General features: G+C 37.6%; 1 protein-coding gene across 1 annotated transcript in view; it reads left to right on the forward strand.

Annotated features, from left to right (window-relative positions):
* Positions 1–25648, forward strand: part of grip2b (glutamate receptor interacting protein 2b) — a gene marked incomplete at both ends in the record, with an annotated part of 193282 nt that overhangs the window by 161431 nt on the left and 6203 nt on the right. Inside the window, 11 exons of the mRNA XM_079242856.1 lie at positions 2859–3004; positions 5462–5542; positions 11776–11839; positions 12235–12380; positions 14147–14291; positions 16872–17011; positions 19674–19871; positions 20029–20185; positions 23564–23678; positions 24012–24225; positions 24340–24548. Coding sequence (XP_079098982.1) covers positions 2859–3004; positions 5462–5542; positions 11776–11839; positions 12235–12380; positions 14147–14291; positions 16872–17011; positions 19674–19871; positions 20029–20185; positions 23564–23678; positions 24012–24225; positions 24340–24548 — 1615 coding nt within the window. The remainder of the gene's footprint in view (positions 1–2858; positions 3005–5461; positions 5543–11775; positions 11840–12234; positions 12381–14146; positions 14292–16871; positions 17012–19673; positions 19872–20028; positions 20186–23563; positions 23679–24011; positions 24226–24339; positions 24549–25648) is intronic.

Here is a 25648-nt window from a genome sequence, read left to right on the forward strand (position 1 = left end):
TAAAAGTACTCAAACACCTACTAATAGTAGAGCAATATGTCAGATACCATTTATTTAGCTGTCTTTCTAACCGTATGGCTGAATTAACAGAGAACATCATTGATATAGAAATGCTGTTTCTGAGAAAATATAGGAAATGATGAATACCTGTAAAACATTGTGGGGGTTTGCTTATTTGATTTGTAAAAGTTCTTTTCTGAAAGAATGTTTTAAAATTGCACCAAGCTGTCAATCCCTTTAAACATTGTTCAAACTTTGTTTCTCCTCCTTTTACACGAACCCAGTGTTTCTCAGTTCTGGTCCTCAGCCCCCCCCGCCCTACCTGTTTTAGACATGCTCCTCCTCCAAATCACCTGAGTCAGATTATTGAAAGTCATCATCAAGTTTTTTGCAGCCTGATAACGAGCTCTTTATTTCATTCAGGTATGTTAAAGTAGGGTTGCATATAAAACAAACAGGGCAGAAACACTACACTAACCAAACTAACTCTTTACTAACTAACTAACTAACGACACTAACCAAACGGCCAGACTTGGTTGTAATCTTTTATAGTGTTCTTCAGAGTACCTGAAGGCCTTTTAAACTTTTTCTCTGAACATTGACTGCTCTTTCAATCATTTTCTATGATTTTTTTAAAGTAACTCAACCTTTATCTGATTCAAGTATATAAAAGGCTTCAAATACAAAGCTCACTTTGAAATCTTTAGAAATACATGCATGTTAGGTTAACTGATCACTCTAAGACTCCCTAGGAATCAATGTGAGTGTGACTGAACATGCATACTTCATGTAGAAAGATTACTGTTCAAACCTCCTCCCCAGCCAGCTCAAACCAGGAACTTTACCAACACCCAGAGTCAGCCATGGTGGTACTGGGCAGGAAAATGTCTGAAAACTCTCTTTTTCATTTGGACACAGCATTATTTAACCACATTTTTAAATACATTTTTTATTGTATAAGGAGCTAAACTAATAAGTATCTTTAAACCTTGAATAATGAAATAGGCAATTGTTTAATTAAGAGATATGCAATCAAATTCTATCCAAATTCATGAAGAGTTACAGACAGGAGAGTTAGCACAAGCAATGCAGTCTATTCTGGGAGAGAAGCAACTGTAAAAATGAGAGGAATGAGAGGAAGCTATACAAAGAGAGAGAGTTCTGATATAATAATAGATAAATTGTGAAATACAGATAGATTTCCCTGATGCTAATTGACTATTTCAGCGTTGTGAGGACTCTTTAGATCTTATGTAGCAAGAAGTTCATTTATATGCACTGTGGGCATCAGGTTATTCAGCTTTAAAATTGTTAGAGCTCATATTTCTTTTACTTTGATTCCACTGAGGATTTCTGTGGTGAGTAGGCAGAGTTGGAGAATGTCTTTGAAGGAGAAATTGTTTTTGCTGACACAAAAGCATTAAAAGTGACAGTAACTAAAAATAATATGGTAATATAACACAGTGAGGGTGTCTAAAACTGTTTATTCCCGTAATCAGACAGTGTAAACTGAACAAAATGGTCCCGAGTTGTGGGGGATTCTGACAATTAACACACCGACACACATGAGTTTTGTTCCTCTCTTGGGAGCAATTTAAACCGGGGCTGATCATATGTAAATCTTAAAAACACAACAAACTACTAAAAACACATAGGAATGAACTGCTTGTAAAACCCGACTGTTTTTTTTTATAATTAACCCCCACTTTTTTCCAAGGTCTACTCTAGGGGTGAGACTTTAACAGTTTACGTACGACTAGTTAATTACAGAAAAAAAAAAATACATTAAAAAATTGTATGCTTTTAATTGTGGAAGTTTTTCCAGTGCACAATTTCCTGGTACACCTATTACACTAATGCACACTGTAGACTTCCGCTAAAAAATTTTGGCAATTTGGCATCTTACTTAGTAATTTTTCAGACCTGTCTAGTGAATCTATTTATGGAAAAATAAACTATCAACAAGTCTAGCAACTTTTTCTGGTGTTGTTCAAGAGTAGCATGGAAGAATCATTTACTATTCTCTGCAGCCACTGCTGCATATCCCCCTCTCCTGTCCAGAAGAACACACAAGAAAATAGCTTGATTCTCCCACAGCATCAATCTTCCAGTAGCAGTGAGAGCAGGAGATGATCACCTCTGCTGCATGACCAGACTGAAGCCACAACAGCCTGCTTTACTGTCAGATATCAATTTCTGTTAATCAAGAGTCTGGACGGAAACATTTACAAAGTTAAAAGTGCTGTAACATGTTGTAGACCGGAGCAGTTAAAGTACTTAAAATGACATTTAATTTTAAGTTTGTTCAGTTTTGGTCAGGACAATGTTTTGTTTTGTTTATTTATTTATTTATTTTTTTTCTAGTTTTGAAAAGAAATTAAATTAAATGCATTTTTGCAGACATAAGTAGAGCCTGAGTTTATAAGATTAATAGTGGTGTATATTATTTAATATAATCATCTATCAAAATCCATTTAAATAAAAACAAAATGATGCGTTTTATGGGCAATAGCACTTTAAATTTATTAAAAAACCTGCAATTAATTGTATTTTTTTTTTTTTTAATCAAATCTCTCTTCTAGTTTATTTATAAAGAGCTTAAAGTTTGACAAGAATTTTAGCATCCAATACGCAGATGCTGGGTGCAGAATTGAACGCAGTCACTCAAGAGAGTTTTTAAAAGAAAATCTCTGCCTACATGTAGACATGACTTTGTTGAGCATTAGTGGTGTAATTATCCTTAGTTGAGAATATATAGACCCTAATATGCAGATTGCAGTTGTCTTTCCATCCTCCAACACTACAACCATGAATATTCTTTTCATTTCTTGGCTTTATAACTTTAATTTCCGCCTTAGGTCTGGCCTGCTGCAAGTTGGAGACCGCCTCCTATCAATCAATGGAATCCCCACAGAAGACGGAACGCTGGAGGAAGCCAATCAGCTTCTTCGAGATGCAGCATTGACCAATAAGGTTTCTCTAGAGATAGAGTTTGATGTAGCAGGTTTGTAAAATTAATAAAATAAACTGTGCTTCAGATATCACTGTACTATATTTCTGTTGGCAGCCAACAGTTTAGTCTGATAGTATATGCATAGATAACCTGGTTCCGATCCAGCTGCTGAGAGCTCTAGAGCCAGTGCAGGTAGCCAAAGAGAGAAGAATTAATATTATTCTTTGCAGGGCCTCAGAAAAACACTTTTAACCACATGAAAACACTGACTTTTTAAATTTTTGTTTTTAGTCTTGGTTTCTGTGTGGAAGGAAAAGGATCCGATTGTTTTCTGAAAAGGAAAAATAGGAAGTTTTACAGACTGAAGTTCAATTTATTTCTACAGGGACAATCTGCTGACCTTTGGCATTTAGTTTATTTAGCTGTAAGAGTAGTGTTTTATTTAGCTTCAATTATTATGTAGGTAAATATTCTGAATTGAAACATTAATGATAACATTAAAAACACTCGACTGAATTTTTGCCATTTTCCCCGTCACGTACCCCCTATCGACGGCAAATTTGGCATCCATCTTGCATCCTACCTGACCTGTTAGCTCTCTCCAGCCAGCAAAAGACAATCTTAAGAGGACTGTTGCATTGGGCCTTTCTCTCTTGAAATCTTCATACAATTATTTGCTGAATCAGAAACGTTTGTTCAAAACAGCCAGTCCCTTATTTCACTGCAAAGCATAACGCGGATATAAACATTCTATTGTGCGGTTTCTCAGCCTCGGGATGCTGCTGGGTCGCAGCTGCTGTAGAAATGCCCATAATTGATGTGACTGTGTCATTGAACAAGTCTGGGATGCAGAGTTTTATGATCAAAAAGTCACAGAATGCATCTTTAGGATTGAAAAAAAAGGACTGAAAAAAAGTATTGTACTGAAAAGAACAGTAGAAACAATGACCAATATGTCAGCTCAGTATGAACAATAAAACTTGTGTTTATGTGCAGTAAGTGCACCAGATGGATGGATGGGTAGATAGATAGATAGATAGATAGATAGATAGATAGATAGATAGATAGATAGATAGATAGATAGATAGATAGATAGATAGATAGATATTGTAGAAGCAATATTAGTATGCATGATGATATATTGTTTTAATTCCAAAGCTTCACTCTTTTTTTAATAAAAACGCTAATTCTGTCAAATGTAAAGATTTCAATTATGTGAAAGTTATGAAATCAACACAACCATAGAAAATTATGTGCACTGAAATGAAAAGTTCACTAGAATTGCTTTGGACCCATTTCTTGACCCCATTTGAATTAAGATTTTTGAGAATTTGTGGCTCATCAATTTGGGGACCTTGGAAACAGATATCAAACTGTCAAACTGGCTATTTTGGACACCTCACCTGAACCGTCTGTTCTAAAACTGTTTTAATATGGTCTGTTTCCCTTTATCAGAATTTATCAGATAATGTTTACATGTTGTAGTATGATTTGATAGAAGTTTAGAGTTACAGATCCATCGAGATACCATCATACTTGACCTGCAAGGTTTTTTTTGTTTGTTTGTTTTATTAGTTTTAGGCAACTTTTATTATTTGTGATGTGTACCATCTCTCACCAACAAAAGAGAGCTCTGAAGAAATAACATAAATGTCTAAAAGTAATTAAAAGCTAAAAGTCTTGTAGAAAAAACTGCTGTTTTGTTGTAATGAAAACAGAGCTGCCTGAAGAAACAGAAATGAACAAGTGCAAATCTGCTTTTAGTGGACATGACATCAAAAACTAATAGTTGAGAAACACATTGATTGTTGTTTCAGCTTGTATGAAAAAAAAAAAAGAAAAAACCTCACAGAACATTTAAAGAGCTTCAGACTGACCTGAAGTGTTTTGAGTTTATAAATAAGCCTGCATTGTGTTTAACATAGTTTCAGGGAAAAAAAAAAACAGGCAAGGCATCACCGTGAGAGGAAATTCAGCCTAGTCTTCACTGAAATCATCACAGATGAGTCACATTTTACTTGAGTAAAATGTTTCGTGCACAAATCCAAGCAAAGTCTGACAAATATGGTGCACAAGGGAAATAACAACATAAACAGTATTATAATGTGTAAGTCTTTTGTGGAGCTGCTTTGCTGCTCCCAGTGTTAAAATGTCTGACTGTTTCAAATGAATGATTAATTAAAACATTTTGGGGAGCAGCTTAGACCCACACTGTTATCCAACAACACAGGCAGCTGCTTGGAAAGGACAAGATGGGCTGTTTTTATGACTCCACAATTTAATTCTGATTTGGATCCTGCTAAGCTATTTTGGATAGAAATGCAATCTGAAAAAAAAAAAAACATACCTGGAACAAAAGATAAAAGCTTTTGGACAAGAGTGGCATAAATGTTGTTACTGAAACAATTATCTGTCTGGGCTACATTTAGCTTTTTTTTTTTCTTTTTACTGAATAAAATTGATGTACAAATAACTTTTTAACACTGTGTGAGCCTGTCTGTGTTACAGAGTCGGTGGTGCCTAGCAGTGGCACATTCCACGTCAAGCTGCCAAAGAAAAGAGGAGTGGAGCTGGGGCTCACCATCAGTGGTAGGAACACACACATGCTTCAAACTCATGATCTATGGTTTGTTTGGATCTGTAGCTGGCAGCAGACCTCCCTTTACTCCTTTTAAATTTCACATCCAAACATACACATTTTTTATGCTAACCTCTCCTGCAGGAAAGATGAGCTGGTGTATAAACATTAATGTTTATAAGAAGCAGGGATTCAGTTTGTCATTCCAGGCCACTGGTGGCGAATTTTCCTCTAAAGACTTTTTGATTGTCTCTCTGTCTGGTTTGCAAAGCATGGTCAACGCAGCTTGGTTCAGATGGATAAACATTTTGTTGCAGCAGCGTCTTGTTGTCTGATGTGATGAAGCTTCAGTTTGTTTATGTTCCAACAGGAATATGCCTTATGGAGAAAGTCAGGTGCATCATGAAAAGAGTGTGTTTCACTCCTGGGAAAAAAAATATTTGAGTGTGTTCTTAATGTAAAGAACCCAAAAAAGAAAATGATGAACCATTCTGATAGGATATTTCATATGTCCAGTCCGATAGGATTTTGCTGCATTCTTTTCGTTTGTTGTGGCTGAAAATACCTGTTTTTTTTTTTCAAGGTTGCATTGATTTTTTTATGGCTGTTACAAACTACATCATGGTGATTTTTCTAATCTTTTGTGCATTCCAGACATCCCCTGACTGTGTTTTGTTTTCCTTTTGTCCTTCACCATAACACTGCATGTGGTATAATCAGTTTACCTCCACTGTAAACCAAAACACTGTGTGAGGGCCATGTATGGTCCTTACAGGGGATTTTAGATGACAGGCACTTTACATAAATCTTCTTGTTCCTTCGTCTCCTTTGGGTTGTGCAGGCTAGAAGTGTCTTTGATTTCTTGCCATCACTTAATACTGTCCAGGTCACTTTTCTCGTACATGTCTGCATGTTTAAAATCAAAAAGAGAAAAACTGATAATAAACACACACATATATATGTGTGTGTGTGTGTGTGTGTGTGTGTGTGTGTATATATATATATATATATATATATATATATATATATATATATATATATATACACACATATATATAGTTCAAATCCTGTAGGTAACATGGTGCTAGGTATTTACATAGCTCCAATGGAACATTATCCGATTGGGTCCTTGGGCAAGACCCTCAGTGCTACTGCCTAACTACCTCATGAGACCTTGTTTGACCGGGTAGCCGGTCAAACAAGGTCTGCTTCACACACAAATGAACCAGGGTGCTGTGATGACAAATGGGCTACTGGACCATGAAATAGACGACATTGGACACGAGAGGCAAATAAGGTATTGATGAATGTTACTATGCAAGTAACCCTAGTGAGCAGGGCTATATGAAGAGGCTGTTGGACTAAAGGATACTTCGATACCCACAGTCCTCAATAACACCAAAACACCTAGTAGCACAATGTTCCAACATACGCAAACAGCAGCTGCTATCACAGTTAGAGATTGAGGAGATCTCCCCATACCTTTCCCCACCACTCGGGGGGAAAGGTATGGGGAGATAACATCAACTCCCCCATTGAGACTGTGTCCCAGAGAAGGAGACAAGTGCAGGAATGATCAGCCTCAGAGACAGCATCATTGCTAAGATGAGAATGTGCCACCCCGGCACACACTAGCAAGAATTAGTGATGTACCACCAGAAAGCCTTCTAACTGAGGTGAATGCAGCAATAAATACAATCCCTACTGGGACCATCACATATACAGTACAGCAACAGTGATCCTGGAGAAGCTTGGCCGACATAACATCAAGGGCAAGAAGGAGGCACCACGGAAGAGGAGGTTAGAAACCAAGATCAAGGCAACTTGAAGGGAAGTTAGTCAACTGTCAGAACTCCAGAAGGACACACCCATGAAAAGGGTGCCAGGGAGGTACAGCCAGATGTCCATACCTGAGGCCTTGGAAACTGCCAAACAAAGACTCCAAGCATTGGCTGTGCGACTGAAGAGATAAACAAGATAATTTGAGGCCAGAAGAATAAACTGGCTGTTCTCAACTAACCCAGCTAAAGTATACTCCCAGTGGCAGGGTAATACTACACAAGCTGACCGACCAAGGCTGGAGACGGAGCAATACTGAAAAGGCACATGGGAGAAGGAGGCGTAACATAACAGTAAAGCATAGTGGTTAAAAGACATCAGAGCAGACCACAGCTCACTCCCCGAACAAGGTCCAGTTGCTGTAACGGTGGCAAATATCCAGTATAGACCCTCAGGTATGAGGTCAGCACCTGGTCCTGATATAATCCATGTCTACTGGCTAAAGAGGCTGGCTTCACTCCATGAACGCCTGGCAGCACAAATGAACCAACTCCTGAGGGATGGGACTCACCCTGAATGGTTGACCAAGGGATGAACAGTCCTGATACTGAAAGATCCCCACAAGGGATCAATCCCATCCAACTACCGGCCAATAACCTGCCTCTCCATGAAATGGAAGCTCCTGTCAGGCATCATAGTAGCTAAGGTAAGTGGGTGCATGGATCAATACATGGCGGAGACACAGAAAGGCATTGGCAAAGGAACCAGAGGAGCCAAACACCAGCTGCTGGTTGACAGAACAGTTGTCCAAGACTGCAAAACCAGACAGACAAACCTATGCACTCCCTTTATTAACTACTAAAATCCTAAAGCCTTTCCTAAATAGTGGGGACTGTTTAAAGTTCAATGCTTTTGTTGATAAAGGAATGACCTACATTCAGTGTTTATTCTTATTCTGGAATGTATACGTAATATGTTCCAGTGTAGGTTTAGTTCTCTCCACTACCATCAGCTCAGCGACAGGTCACTATTAAATCCAACATCTATTTTAAATATTTGGAAGACAGTAAAAGAGGGCAATTAAGTATAGAACCTAACAGTATTACTGGAGGGATTATGGGTTATTACACACTGCTGAAGTGCTCCGATTTTGTTTATGAGCAAGTATAGTCTTTTTTTTTTTTTTTTTTTTTGTAAGCACAACAGTTTCCCATTAAAATCAAAAGGTTGGTGTTAATAAAAACACATATATTTGACATCAAGATAAGAATCATAGAAAGTTTCCATAAACTTAAACAAAAACATAAAGGCACAAGATTAAAGTTTTTACCTTTACATAATTTCTCAGAACTAATCAATAATTAATAATATTTTTCAATCATTGTAAACTATATTTGGTTATATGATTATCTGGATTTAATTAAACAAACATACTGCCAACAAAAATGGCTTTTATTCTAACAACTGAAATTCATGTGTCCCAGATTGATCTGAATGACAGTTTCAATTCAGATAGGTTGTAAAGACCTGAAAATGTTCACCTGTCATAATTTTTGCATTGTAGGATTTTTTTTCCAAAAACAAAACCTTATTTTCTTTTTTTTTTTTATTGATTTTATCTTAATTCTCTTATGGTCCTTTTACAGCATGAGATGGAGCTCTGCCTTTACTACTCCTTTCATAGCATAGTAGGAAATATTGAGCTTCTTACTGAACATACTTTGTAGAGGTCGTTTTGATACTCCCAGACAGCTGAAAAGGGTCTACCATTGCACTCTCCATTACTACAACCTAAAACGTCACTCCGCCACCACCTCACTGACTGGTCAACGTTGTTGGGCCATGGTGGCCATGGTATAAAATTATTGAGTTAAAATAAAAACTTTTTGAAAATGCTTTTTCATGCATCTCTGAGGCCACTGCATTTCTTTTTTTTTTTTTCTTTGTTTTTTGGTTTTGTCTTTTTGAGTATTGTTTAAATGTATCGAAAATACACCTTTATGAATTCCTGCAGCCTCAGGAGTATCATGCATTGAGATATTCTTGAGATTCCATCTATTTTCTTTAGGATCATGGGGAAGCTGGAGCCTATCCCAACCATTATTGGGCAAGAGGCAGGGTACATCCTGGAGAGGTCACAAATCCGGCAGAGGGCCTCCAGAGAGGCTATACTTCAAATACCTACTTTCTGCTCAGCAGTGACTTTTAAAAGCTGTTGTCAGTCTGTTTGCCTGATGGAGATTTTCCTATATTTGCCTTTATCTGAAAAAAAACTGTTCTTTTTCTCAATCACACATACACTTTCGTCTTTGTGAAACACCCAATATTTTTGTTCACATAAGGCATTGCATTATTTTATAATTTCCATTTGTAGAAAGATCCTTCTTTTTCCACAGATTGCATAGAAAATTAGCTTAATTAAAGGGAACATATTATCAAACTTGCCTGAGATTACCTTGGATTTAAACTGGCAAAACAACAACAGCTACACCTTGCACAAAAAAGACCAAAACTTTTTAACTTCGATCCTACATGCAGAATTATCTGAAAAGAGAATAAGGTAAAAAAGATTGTTTGGAACTAATTCAGAGATAATCTACTTTAAAAACACACTAATGAACTTTTGCCCTTTTCCTCCCTAATTTGGCCTTCTTTTTGCACCTGACCTGTTAGATTTCCCCAGCCAGCAAAAGCTGACCTTATGATGACTTTTTTTTTTTTTTTGTCCTTCTCTTTCTCTTAATATTCTTGCGTTTCTTTGCTGAATTAGCAATTTTGCATGTTTGAAACAGCCTGTCCCTTTTACCATGAAGTAAAACTTGTGCAACATCACGTCACATCCTGGATGTAAAAGTTGTATGGTGGAGTTTATAAGCCTCCTTGGGTAGCAGCGGCTCTAGAAATGCACATGATAGATGTCACTGTGTCAGAAAGGTCAGAAAATTACATAGTTCATCTTTAAATTTGGGCAATTCTAAAGTGGATCCATTGCAAAAAAAAAAAAAAAAAAGAAGAAATTAAGTGAATAGCGTTTTTTAGTTCAGAACAAAATTTGGGACTCCCCATTTACTCGTGCTCCATGGAAAAAGAGACTCATATTATAGGCCATATAAAATAGAAGTGATAACAATGACAATGAGATGCAAGTGATCAAGATATTAAATGAAATGTCCATTTTCTGTTAAATCACAGAAAATAGACAGTGAGTATTGTCTCTCCATTTTTTTTTCACGTAATATCTTATGAAAGGAAAGCTAACATGAACTTTTCTGCCGATCCATTTCATGTGGGTGGACAGGACTGTATCAAGCCCCATCTGTTTAAACCATACTGCCTATTTATCATCATCATCATCATGAAAGAGAATAGTAATTTCTATGGAACAGATGAAATGCCCTGAATATTTTCATCTATTATCTAAGTGACAGTTTCATATGAAACAGTCAACTTTGTCCCTAAATTTTCTGTTTCTGACCCTTTAGTACAGGTGTCTAATAGATAGCCTGAAAGATAGTAAGGTTTCTGACTACTCTGGTAAATAAATAGTAAATGTGTAGGTATGAGGAACATTTTCACCTGTAGTGGAACTGAGTTAAAGTAGACTGAAGAGCTCTGATAAAATTGTCCTGAGAAAATTTGATATTTCCCAAAATCAGAAACTACACTTAAATACATTATGAAAGATTTCTGAATTTGGTAGAGTATGAGCTCATATAACCTAAGTGTAAATGTATGTGAGAATTGACTATAAATCACCAGGAATTTATAAAAACTAAACAGAAAGTTTCCAAACCTGATATTTTAAGAGTCTTCTTGCCTCAGACTTTGGAAGTCCCTGATCTGCAGCATGTAACAGATTGGATTGCTTTAATCTATAAGAAAGAGAATGGTGCAATACTGCCATCTTCTGAGTTCAGGCGTCCACAGCCAATCAAGAGGACCTCAGAGAACATAAACATGTATCCAGTGTCTTTGCAAATGGTTTTCATTGTAGTGAAATTCATTTCATTTTTGGACTTCCACCTGCAGTTATTAGACTATGGTAACTGTTACTACAGGACTGCATCAGTTCTGGGCTCATATTGATGTTTAAAACTTGGCTGATAGGTGGTACTTAACATGTTTTCTATTTAATTTCTCCTCATGTTGGAGAAATTATTAAATGTTTATTTGTTGAGCAAGTTCAAAGCTTTTGGCCTTTCGTTTATGAACAAAATCAATGCAGCACAACCGGGACTCCAGATGTGCATCAGTCACTTTCATCAGTCAACAGTCTTATTAGTCAATAAGCTGATGCAGGTGTTTAGCTGTCTCTAACCTATGTTGAGGCAAATATTTCTGTGCATTCCCTATTACAAATACTGAGTGAAGCTCTGGATTTTTATTGATCAGTAATGATCTGGTAGAATAGCAGTGTTATATTTTGTGGAGCTACTAATTGTTGTAAATTTGTCTGTGTCTACAGCCAGTAAGAAGCAAGGAGAGCCACTCATCATTTCTGACATCAAGAAGGGCAGCATGGCTCACAGGTATCTCACAGCATCTGCTCTGTGGCATTCTGGAGTCAGAGCAACATGTATTTATCCCATCTTAAGCCTTAACAAAAAGACATTAGAATGTAGATTTACTACATTTTCAGTATAGTTGTGATTTACAGGTGTTGCCAGATACTTGACAAGGTCTTGATTCTGAACAGGGATGCTGCAGTTCAGCCATCAGAGTAAATTTCATTAGTTTCTTCTTTTATCTATTTTGATGTATATTGATGTATTTGATGTAAATTGGTGTATTTTGATGTAAATTGTTTTATTATGTAAAGCACTTTGTATTGTTTTTAAGCACAAAAAGTGCTATACAAATAAAGTTTGATTTTGATTTGATTTGATTTTATGTCTGTCTTTTTCACCATCACCGTTTTATTCAGAACAGGAACGTTGGAGCCTGGTGATAAGCTGTTGGCCATTGACAACATCAGGCTTGAGAACTGTTCCAAAGAGAATGCAGAGCAGATCCTCCAGCAGTGTGAGGAACTGGTGAAACTAAAGATCCGAAAAGACGAAGACAACTCAGGTAATTCTAGTGAATGAAGCAAGTACTTAATGATGCTTCAGTAATATTGTATAAAGTCGAATAGTGTTTACACACCAATTTTCAAGAAAAAGCATGAAAGTTTTCTAAATGCTGACATTTATAACTTCTAAAGTTATTTGAACTTCTTTTAGGAAATGGTTTCAATGTTCTCATTGACAAACTATTGCAATTTGAAAATATTAACAAACAACACTAAAAGAAAGCCAGAAAGTTAACTAAACATACAGCTGACCTAGTTCTGGTTGTTTCTGCAATTGGCAAATAAATCAGTGACAGATGAGGGTGCTAAGGTAGAGTATAAATGGAGCATCCACCCAAGTTTAATCACAAAGTAAGGGTAGTTCAAGGCTCAATACCTTGTGCCAAATTCCATTCAATTGTGGTCCTTTATATGTTAAGAAAAGCATTTTATATTGGACAATTGTAAAGAACTTTGATCTTTTAGTATGACCAATATTTTTAAATATTGGTCATAAATAATAAATAATATTATTAAAATATTCATAGACTCTAAGAAAAAAACAATCAGACTTCTGTGATTAATATATTAAAATTCTTTAACCTGAAAATACACAAGCAAGACACCTGGACACTTTTCGTGTCAGATGGACAGATAGACAATGGACAAATGTTCTGTGGTCAGAGTAGTACATCCACAGTGGCATCTATTATGTATGTTTCTGGAACCGTCGCTACCCACTGACATCCTGATGATGAAAACATTTTACAGTACAATTTTTTCATCTGGCAGGATGTCTGTTGTTGCCATCACTTTACGCACCATATTACACTCCACCAAACAGATATACACACATCAGCTGTTTTAAACACGCAACGTGGCTGATTCGGCAAAGAAATACTATAAAAGAAATAAGAAAACAGTCAGGATATGACTGTCTTTCACTGGTTAGAGAAAGCTCACAGTACAGGTAGGATACAAGATGAAAGCCAAATTTGCTGTCATTAGGGGATCCATCACTGAGAAAATGACAAAAGTTCTATTGTGCGTCCTTTATCTAGTGAAAGGTGCAGTAACAGGATTTGACCATGAGGGGGTGATGTTGTCTGCAACTTGGAGAATGTATGTTTCCAAATGATTAGCTGTTACTTTACAGTACAGGCAATGAGAACTGCAGACATAAGTGAACTATAAAGACCTTGCAAAAAATATTGAAGTGGTTCTGCTGGTATAGTCACCAGGTCAGTTAAACTTGGTTTTCTATTGAGCACCTTTACAGCAAAGCATTAATATATGTTACTAAACTGTTTACATGTTGCTCAGTATGTTCACATTCGACGATGCCCCACTACATACAAAGTAATTCTTAACTCTTCCAGTTATCCTTTGGTCAAGGATTAACCATACCATTCCTGTTTGACCTTTGTAATAACACACACACACACACATACACTTCTACGGAGATTAACATGCACTACTGATGTCTTCATCCTATGTGATGACAAGGCAGATTTTTCCCCAGTTCCCATGGAAACTGGATCTCTCTCATCACTGTGGTCTTGAGAATAGTTCTGACCTACTTCTGGAATGAAGTGTGTTGGTGTTTGTGGTTGAGCACTGGTACATTTCCACAGAGTGGGATATTGTGTCAATCCATCGCCCAGTGAACCTGAAGTGCCGTGCACGTTTGTGTATCAGATGAGCAGTGCACATCAGACGGTGTCAGCTACTCCTAAGGACTGAAACCTTAGAATGACGTCTCCATGCGTGTCTGTGTTTGTGTCAGATGAGCAGGAGACGTCAGGCAGCATCATCTACACAGTGGAACTGAAGCGGTATGGAGGCCCTCTGGGTATCACCATCTCTGGGACAGAGGAGCCTTTTGACCCCATCACTATATCAGGCCTGACCAAGAGAGGCCTTGCAGAAAGGTACTTCATCAAACACAAGGTTGCCATTTTATATTGTAAAGCATTTCAGAAGGCTTGCAGGAGCATTTCAACACATTTTAACTTGATGCTTCAGTAGCAGTGGGACTTCTTCCAAAGAAAAAGTGAAACTGCAACCAGAATTCCAACAAAAACCTGAAGTGTTTCTCCTAACTGATCTGAAGCAGCGTCTACTTAAAAATGAAATAGTCCCAATGTTCAGAGTGGTTCACTGAATTCTTAAAGTAAACTTATTACCATGCAGTGGTGCAAAATCTTTCACGCTCAGATGATTTCTGACACAGATGCATGCATATTTAATATTTTTTTCTCTGCAGTTAACTGTAACATATTCAGTGGCAACTGGAAAAACAATTAATAACTCTAATTATTTACAAGCAATTGCAACAAATCAAACTTGGCCTTACTTGTGTGGAAATGTATAACTTTTTTCCAAAAATCATAGTTCTTCATCACCCCAAAAACTATGCAGAATCTGAAATGCCCTACCCCTCTACTAGCAGCTTTTTCAGGAAGATTGTGGGGTTGAGAATTTTTTTTTATTTTCGTGTGTGTGTGTGTGTGTGTGTGTTTTTATTTGTTTGTTGTTTTTTTTTAACAAGTAAAGTTTATGGAAATGTGCCAAGATTTTTTTAAAATCCTTGCTAAATGACAAAAGTTGCTGATGTAAAGAGGTTTATTGTTTTATTATTAAAGCAGTGTATTTGCTACACTTTCTGTTTTATGCAAACATCACCACCAGACTATGAAAAAGTAACATAAAGCAAACATATATCAAACTACATATTTACATAGTATAACACCCTGCCCAACTGCCCTTTGTGCATTTAAACAGTGGATAAAATGCCTGAGGACTTTCGACTGTCATGTCAGTGCATCCAGAAACAGTCAAACAAATTAAGGAACCAGATTGTATATGTCATTGTTTCCCTATCCCGGTCTTCAGAACCCACTTTGCATGTTTAGAGGTAATCCTACTTTAACATATCTGAATCATGTCAATGGCTTGTAAACAAGTTCATTGAAGTGAACCAGGCAGGTTGGAGTAGATAGACATATAATACTGTGTACGAATATCCACGCTATTCCTTTAATACTTAGTGCCCTATACAGTGGTCACTCCATTATCAAGGCATGTCTGAATGTCCAGACAGAGGAAGTAGTGCACTCAAAATTACCCACAATGCATCCTGAAAAGTAGTAAGCATTGTATTCACTACGCGGGTCAACATAGACCACAATGCATTGTGGGCAGGAGCTCAAAATGGCACAAGTGACACTAACATCACAGCAGGTTAAAATTAACTCTAGACTATTCATTTTGTATCCTTATTTACTGAATATGTATTGACAAAAATGAAAGAATAAAAAAATACTATGAGAAAATGAAATATTTTCAAATGAGTTTGGACTGGATTTGGAAGGATGCGTAGTGGTTGCCATGGTGACTTCTGGTAGTCACATGATCTAGAACGAGGAGAAATTAGCTTCTTTTCCGAATCGCCAACAGAATGATCGTATTATATTGTGGGCTATACAGTGTAGCCCTATGTGGTAAATGAGTGGTTGTGGACATGAGTTTCAAACAATCTGAATGAATTATTCTACTGTGCAGACAACCACACAGCAGCTGTTTCACTATAGAATATTGTCTCACAGTTGACATATGTGGGTGGCTTCATGCAGTCTTTTACTGTTGTTCTCTGCACACATTGGTAGACACTCCCAGACCCGTTTCTGGGAGTTTGTGACGTAATTGTTCCACATCGTGTTCTAAACTCTTGTCAGTAAGGCACTTTGCTTCAGACCTGTGGGCTAAAAATGCTTTAAATAAACCTGGCACAGCTTGAAACAGAAGAAAATGCAAGACAACAGATGAGATCAACATTGCAACATCTGTGACTGGTGGTGAAAATCCACGATGACCTGTTTTGTTTTGTTTTTTCCTTTAAGCTGTTTGGATGATCTCATTGTGCTAAACAAGCTCAGGTAGATGAAAATAAAAGATAGAAAGAACAGTAAAACCAAACCTGTTTTTCAATGTACCTGGCTTTAACCAGTTTCCTTTAAGCGCTGCCCACAAGATAACACCTTAAAATGAATGACATCACGTGACCCACTTAAAATAAAAGATTGATTTGCCTTTCATAACTAGTATAATATGGTGGCACATAAAATTGAGTTAAGGGGTGCGACTGTTATTCTTTCCATTCACCTAGTTGTGACCCTGGGCTAGTCATGTGTATGTTTGCACAGGATTTTTGAACTTGAATAACTTGAAGTTTACTCTGTAAACAATAACTGTAGTGCTGCAATGTTTTGGCATTGTGCCTGTGTGCACCTTTAATTTTTTTTTACAGAAATAACTTAAGCTTGGAAATATGTTTTTATCTTGTTTTCAGTAAAACCATGTTTTGTAGAGCTTCTTTTTTTTTTCCTTTAGAAGTAATTAAAATGCAGTGTCTTAACTCTTTTTGGGCATAATGCTTAACTGTACTTTCTGTTTTTGTATATATCTTTTAATTATTTGTGAGTGAATTGTTTTTTTTTATGCATATCCAGGACAGGGGCTATTCATGTTGGTGATCGGATCTTGGCTATAAACAGTGTCAGTCTGAAAGGCAAGCCACTGAGCGAAGCCATCCACCTGCTGCAGATGGCTGGAGAGACAGTCACCCTGAAGATAAAAAAGCAGCTAGACAGTAAGTATGAAAAGGACACACAGAAACAGAGTTTTTGGATGGTTGTAAATAACTTTATTGCACTACATTACCACTATCTACTGGTGTCAAAACGTGAACATGAACTCTGAACTCACCATTGCCCACTAGTAGATGAACTGACCTAATAGTTATGCCAACGTAAAAGATGCACTGGATGAGCAGTGATGTATGACAAGGTTTAAAAGACGCTTCTATTTGTAAGTTGCTTTGTATAAAAGCGTCTGCTAAGTGACTGTAGAACAGAAAGAATGGAATAGAGCTTTAGTTGAGCTTTAGATGAGTGATGTGATCTATAATAACTTCGGGCAACCACTGGTTTACAAAGGAAGACACATGCTCTTTTTGTGCAAGTTGACATGTCCTGAAGTCTCAATGAAGTTTCTGCAAGATTCAATTAACAAAAATATTTACTGGTTTGTTTTAAGCCATGTTGATAGCAGCCATTTTTAAGGGTTGGAATGATTAAAATCACATTTCTTCTGCAGAGGTTTTGCCTATTTAAAGATCAGAAGCAAAGCTTTGTGTGACAATCCAAATGTAAATTTGGATACAAATGACTTGAAACAACCAATATGCGAGAGAAAGTGTGCGGCACCCAGCCTCTGATGTACTCTCATTGTGAGTCTTGTATTGACCTGGCCAAGGTTTGAAAGGTCTAAAGTAACACAGCAGCCTGCCTCCAAATAAGCTTTGAATAAAAATCAGATAACTGCTTTATAAATGCTAGGTGTGTTTGTTCTTCAAAGATTCTTAAGCTAACTTTAAAGATTCATTTCATAGAATTAACTATAATCTAGTTATAATCCAATGAAAACAAATGAATTATATTATCCACATTAGTTCAACCTTTGGTTACTATGCTCACGTCAGTTAAAAAAATAAAATAAATAAGATATTTACTTAGCTCAGGTAACCAACAGATAATATCAAATCTTTTCAGTCAGTCCGGAGCATGCAGAGGGCAGCGAGGAACAATCAGTCAACCAAAGGAAGAAGCTCCCTTTTCACAGCAGAACCAAATTTAGGAATAGTGGACATCTGTCTTAATCAGATGGGGGTGGGGACGACAGGGGAAACGTGTAGACAACCACCATAACTCTGATGTAGGGAAACCTGCCAAGATAGGAAAATATATTTGGTTTAAGTTTTAAGAGGCTTAGAGCTGTTGCTCCTATGGGCAACAACCGCTGATGTTTATCTCTGCGAGTGTGGAGCCCTGTTATGTGCACAGCATAAGCAAAAATGCTGTAAAAAAATCATTAACGAAAAAATTCTGTATTTCAACAGTACATGCCCTGCTGCATTGATGGACATGACTGTTGATCCAAAAACAAAACTTTCTGTTACATTCATGGAATGATATCACACTGAACACTAAAAAACTAAATATTTAAACTAAATTAAAATACCAGTAACGCATTATGATAACTACACATTATGAAGTATTAACAAATACTGAATTAATAATTTACAAAGCATATTTCTGACAGTAAAACGTATTTGTATGTGGTTTTATAAGAACAGTTGTAGATGTTTAATCATTGATAAGCACATTAGTTAGGAGTTAGAAATTCCTGAAATCATCATTTATAAAGAAAGTTTGACACTTTATAAACAGAATTATGAATGGAGTACTCTTTATTAATAAGTTCATCCACGTTATTTAATGATTGTATTTTCATACTGTATTATATGGATTAAGCATTTCAAAATCTAGTTTTGCATCATTTAGTTATGACTTATTCTTATGCATGCTTGCACTTACATGGTTAAGGTAAGAGGTCATGGTTAGTAATTGTCATAGTCAATATTCTATCCAAACTCGCAAATTTCTCTTCCAACCAGTGTCTTATAAGCAGTTTGTAATACAGGAATCCAATATTGTAAGTAGTAACAAAGCACACACTACATATTTAAGTGTATGGTGTGAGCTCATCTGAATTGTGCATCCATGCCTTATAAAGCATTTTTAAACTAGATTTAAAGGTTGGCAATACCTGACTAATACAAATGTCTGTTATTTGAACAAAGCAAAGACAGCAAGATCAAACAAATTGCATTAACATTTATTTCTACTTCTCAGGATGAAGAGCATGACTTAGTAAACACTTGCCAACACCAACAACAGATCAGAAGGTTCAAGTACTAAATATAGAAAGTGTGAAGAACAAATCTCTACATTATTAGAAGAACACAGTTTTTGCCACATTTGTCCCATTATACTCTACTCTAACTTGAGCATGGACAAATAAATTGACTATAATCTTTTGATGTTTTTTTTTAAATACAACTCAACTGCAATTATTTTGCACTTTTTTTTTATATCATACCAGCTTCCACTGACATCTAAATCCGAATTTATTCTCTTCTGGTATCCCACATCTTTCTCTCCATTTACAATTAAGTTATTTTCACACCATGTAAAATCATAATCTCAAATCCTTTAGTTTTTGTTTTTTTTTTATGGAAGGCTGATTGTTTAATAGTAATGCTATCCAAACAGATTTTCCAAAGCAGTCAATCGTGGTCAGTTTGATGTAGGCAAGCTGGACTAAAAACATCTCCACCAACTAAATAAGGAAGCTTCTTGGCTTGAAAACATAAATGTATTACTGATTCAAAGTTATTTTTTCCCCTTCAGATTTAGAGGAAAGGAAGGCAGCAGCAGAGGTAGAGGACACAACAGAGAATGAAATCAGTGATCCCGATGAGGATGATTTGACGGACAGCCAACAGACCAATAAGCTATCAGAGCTTTACTCCACAACTATACCCAGCGTGGACTCTGCCATGGAATCGTGGGATGGGTCCGGACTGGACGCAGGCTACGGCAGCCAGGGTAAGATACTTGCAGTATATAACGTACATTCAGTGTTGGCTTTTACCAGAAACTCAACAATTGTTGAATTTTGTCCGTAGAATAAAATATCTTTATAACAGCTGGATACAACATGGCTTAATGTTTCTTTTTGGGTTTTTTTGTCTCCATCTTGCAGGAACATACAGTCACCAAGCAGCTGGTATTGCCCTTCATCCACATGAGTGGCGTAGCGCCAAGCAGCAGCGTAGCACCACACCTCCCCCTGGACGGTGGAAGAACTACCCATTTAGTGACGGAGGCTTCAGTGAGGACGACTGGGACAAACCACCTGGGTAAAAAACCTTCTTATCTGTATATATTTATTGTGTTTCTGTTTAGTGTATTGTTTTGTGTCTTTTACGAGTGTTCCCAGTGCATTCTTTACTATTTGAGATGCTGCAGTTTTAATTAAGCACTGTCAGACTGGGGGCTGAAGAAGAAGAGTGGTCACTGACATCACTTTCCTACGCTGCTTGGGACTGTGAAATCCAATTGAATTCTGCAACCTTTTTTGTAGGGTGATTGTGAAAATAAAAAAGCAATGTCCTTTTTGTTTTCTTTTAAGTTGTCATAAAATGAGCAGTCTTCAGGGTGATAATGAAATGCAGTTTGGACGATCTATCGTTAGTTTTATTTATGAGTCAGTCAAATAATGCAGACCTTGAAATGAAAAAGCCTTTCTGCTAATGCATTTTCATTTTCAAATTTGACATTTCAAATTAAACCCATTTGCTGGGGCTTTTTTTTTTTTTTTTTTTTTTTTTTTTTTTATTAAATCTTAAATGTCTTTTTCTGTGTCATTTTAATAAAGTTACAAAAACAGCAGTCTTAAAGAAGAAAACAAAAGTGCAGTTTGTATTATTCATTTTATTCATAAGTCAAAAAATGCTGCTATATTCAGATAATGAAAAAGTATTTCTGTTGATCCATTTTAATATAAATTGTGGTACAGAATAGCTTTTACTGCTCTGGTGAATGTTTTGCCTAAAGAAACCATCATAAAGCATTCATGGGAGAGTGTTTGGAATGGATGTACCTGTTTACATGGGCAAAGCAAACATAAATGACTTTTTGTTTTCCTATTGTTTTTGTTTGTGTTCATTTCAGTATTTTTCATTAGCGCTGTTTGCCATCTTTATTTATTCTTCGCCCCCACACACTGATATTTACACATAATTTCACTTATTCACATATTTTTTTATGAATGGCTTTAAACTAGAGGTGCACAATCTTAGCTAGCTTACCTCACGATTCAATTTCAAATCATCCCACTATGATTGTATTACTAAAAGATGATCACAATCTCCATGTATATTTTTCCATATTGAAGGTTTTTTTTCTTATTCTGTGGCTACCAACTACGTTACACTCCATTAGTACCCATTGACTCAAGAAACCAAATAAATTTATCTCAACACTCTTTTTTAAATGTTGAACCATAAGAAGTTCAACACATATATTATATTATAATGTTATATATTATTCATATTGTCTTTCAATGTTCCCTGGAATCTTTGGAAAAATGTGTTAGAAATTTTTAGGAACAGCAACCTTCTCTAACCCGGGCTGGAACAGAGCTACTGTTAAGTCTTTAGACAATATACCTATAGGGGAAGTCTTGTCCAGGCCTTGTTTGTTCTTTTGTCCATAAAAACTAAAATATTTTCAAACGCTACACTTCAAACCCAACGAGTAAATTTCACACTCTCTAACAGTTGCTACAAGGCTAGCTGCTAGCTTCATGCTATCACTGTTGTTTACTGTTTGCTACCCGGATGCATTAGGGCACAGGTGTCAAACTCCAGTCCTCGAGGGCCAGTATCACACATGACTAAAATATAATAATAAGTTGATAAAAGAAAAAAACTCTTAGAGCCTTTTGATTTGAATCAGGTGTGTTGGTGCAGGGCCACATGTGGCGGTTGAGTCATAAAGTGAGATGAACTGAGTATCTGAAAATCATTTGTGTGTGTTTACATTGGTGAGTCAGAAGGCTAAGCTATCTGAGCACAATAACATTCACAGACATTATATAATTCTGCAGGGGGAGGAGATGAATAGAGGAAGGATGGGGCGGGGCAGAGGGGGGGATCTGCACAGTGAAAGTGAATTAATCTTGTCAGTTGGGGACATTCAGTGTTAAAAGATTACTCATGTTGGATTTAACCAGAACAAATAGCCTTGTCCCATACAGACCCTGCTGTGTGTTCTCATCGGCTTTATTGATGACGAGAGTAGTGCCCGTGCAGGGAGAGTGCAGTCGACGTTTTTTTCTGCAATTTATAGATGTGCCTTGCTTCCGTTACATAAATGTACAAGTACACATTGCTAGTACTCTCCAAACTGCTCACATGCAGGCAATCAGTTTCGAAGGAAATTTTAAAGGAGATGTAAATGTTATGTTAAAGTTTTGAATTGAGGACAGCTTTAACTGTCTGCTGTCAAAAGGATGTGCATGTATGGGTTTCATAAACTAATCCACTGTTAAATGATGCAGTGGCTAAAGGAAAACTAAAGGTTGTTAAATACCTTTTAATGAGTGATGTGTATGTCGTCAGTTGGCTAAACTCTGATTGGCTAAATGGCAACTTGAGCTGGGAGAGACCAATGAAGGCCGACAAAAAAGAAATTCCTAGCGAATAGGACATTAACTCTATACAGTTGTTCATTTCCTGTGCAGGCTGCTGTCCTGACGTTCTGATAAGGACCAACGGGGAAGAGCGTTAGATCTGCCTGATCTGACCTGTTCCTTTGACATAAGCGGAAATGAAAGAAAGCCAAAGCTGAAATAATCTTTTAGCTACAAAATAAAGTCCTGAGCTTTATTTCTGGCTGTTGTGGTCGGACAGAAGAGGGACAGAAAAAGAGAACTGAAAAGAAGAGAAAACAGAAATACACATACATTTGCATGTTCATAAGCACACATACACACCCGCTTATATATACACACATCCACACACTGGAGTCACGTTCCCCCTGCGGGAGGACGAAGCCATCAACTATCAGGAAAACCTAGGACTTACAAGTTAAATGAGACACACAGAAAGAAAACCAGCCATTGTTAGTAAATAAACCTGCAGATGACTCAGTGACTGTGTCACATGCAGAACATACAGAGTGGAACGTGTTCAGAGAAGAGTGACCCACCCCACACACAAAGGCAAGAGGAAGGTCAGGAGAAAGCCTTAGGCCCGGGCAGCCAGCAGCCATCCCCAAGCACAGACGTCTACCACCCTGCTCCGGAGCCAGCCATGTATCCACCCAGGAGGTGGCAGAGGGGGGGGCACAGCCAGAGCCCCCCAGGGGGGACAGGGAGCAGCAGGCCTAGACAGACAAAGCCTGGCTCCACCGGGAACTGGCCATCCAGGACAGACGGAACGCAGACCCCAGGGCCCAGGACACCAAGGCCCTCCCTCCCCTCCAACCACACACACACACACTATGCACAATACAAATCTCGCACTGCACTGCCCCTCTGCCCCCCTCCCCCTCCCCACACACCGTTCACACACACATCTCATAACATCCCTGCCTCACACACACCCCATTGACACACCCATCAGGCACCCCCTACTCAGTCCCCATTCACACATTCTTCTGCTTTAGGTGGTTTAAAATGTATTTATTTAGTAATAAACGTTGACTAAAATACTCCTGTGTTTGTGTGGCAGGTTTTTAGGCCAGCAGCCTGATGGTATTCTGTTGGATCCAGATGACAGTTTCTGGTGTCAAGCACTAGAAGACCTGGAAACCTGTGGCCAATCTGAGCTACTCAGAGAAATAGAGGTCTGTGATTATCTAAATCAACCTGCAAATCTTTAGCATTAAGGTTGGTGACAGTGTTCATTTTCTACATCTGAAACAATACTGAAAACATCTTTTTCACCTGAATATTCAGATATAATAAAAGCAGTAACTTGCACTATAGTAAAAAGTTTAGATTTAGATTTTGTATACATGCTCACAGGGGTTTCCTGTTTTAACTGCTGTACTATAGATATCATTATTGGTAGACATTTTATGTTTTTCCAAAAGTAACTCAATATTTTTTATATTAGTTTGTGTGGAGGGTATACCCAACACTGCACACACATACAACTGATACATTTTCTTGTGCAGGCGTCCATCATGACAGGCACAGCCATCAGTCTGGGTGTAGATGGTGTCAACAAACCTCCAACTGAGGCCATACTGAGTCACAGCCGGATGAGCCCACTGAGGAGGAATTCTCTCCTTCATCAGGGGAACCTACTTCACCAGAGTGCACACCTCCACCAGGGTGTCCATCTGCACGAGGAAGCCCATCTACATGAAGATGCCCACCTCTTGCAAGGTCAGAGGTTACTGTGACAGAACAAAGGGAGGCTGTTTCTCAAAACACAAAACTAATGCAATTTCCTTTGCTCTACAAAAAAGCAGTAAAATCTTTTGTCCCTGTTCCACTCAGACGTCCACTTGCATGAAGAAGCCCATTTCAGCCAAGAAGCACACCTGCACCAGGGCTCCCACATTCACCAGGAAAACCACTCCCCTCTTCTGCACCACGAGCCCAAACCCAAAGCTTCACTGAGAGTATCAGAGAGAACGTGGGAGTCTCGTCGGATCAAAGAGGAGATGCAGGGAATTCTATCACCAACGCCTCTGGAGCTGCACAAAGTGAGTTCAGAACTCTTAAAATTCTGTCATGATGCAGTTTCTGGTCTTGGACGAGATGTGCATTACATAGGAAGCTTAGTTTAAAAGGATGGCTCGATTCCTTACTAAAAACTGAGGAAATCATGTTCATGCTTTCTGTTACAGGCCTGGTGTACATGTGACATGAAATGTTGGATTATCAAAGTCTTTTGATCCATATATGTTTGGTTTTTTGATCAAATAAGAAATAGTCATAAAACTTTTTTTTTTGGGTGGGGTTCCTTTCATAACACAGTAAGACAAAAACAAAGATTTGTAGTATGCAGTTAGTAAGTGTTTCTTAATCCTGGTCCTTATGTACCACAGCTTTGCATGTTTCAGAGGCAACCCTATTTTAACACATAGGAATTAAATGAGTGTCTTGTTAGCGGGTTTATAATGAACATTGTGGAAACGAACTTATGAAGAGGTTTATTTATGTGAATTAGGTTTGATGGAACATACTTTAGACATGCAGGGCAGTGGTCCTCAAGACCACTGCCCTGCATGTCAAACACTGCCTGAGAAACATTGCCATTATATATTTCCTGAACTGAGTTACCTTGTGTTTAATGACTAAAAAAAGTGCTGCAGTAACTGAAAACACAATGTAAAGCAGTTCTGCACAAGTTACCAACCTTGAAAATGTGTGTGTCTGACTTGTTTTGATGGAACACAGACATTCATTATTCACATTCTGTCTTTGACCTGCAGCCTCCTGAGGCTGATAATTCGCACTTAACTTTTATTTCCAGCCATAATTCAGCAACAAAGCCCAAAAGGGTAAAATTAGCCACGGCAAGGCAAAGAAAGACAGAATTCAATTCAATTCAATTCAATTCGAATCAATTCAGTTCAATTCAGCTTTATTTGTATAGCGCCACTTCACAACAGTGTTGTCACAGGGCACTTTACATACACATCATTTCAAGCCAATTCATGCATAGCCTATAAAAGAACCCAACTGATTGCACTGAATCATGACTTTGATCCAGTCCCCCATCCTGAGCATGCACGAAGCAGCAGTGGGAAGGAAAAAACACCCTTTTAACAGGAAGAAAACCTCCCGCAGAACCCGGCTC

This window comes from Telmatherina bonti (genome assembly GCF_933228915.1).
Source record: "Telmatherina bonti genome assembly, chromosome: 6".
Taxonomy (NCBI): Eukaryota; Metazoa; Chordata; class Actinopteri; order Atheriniformes; family Telmatherinidae; genus Telmatherina; species Telmatherina bonti.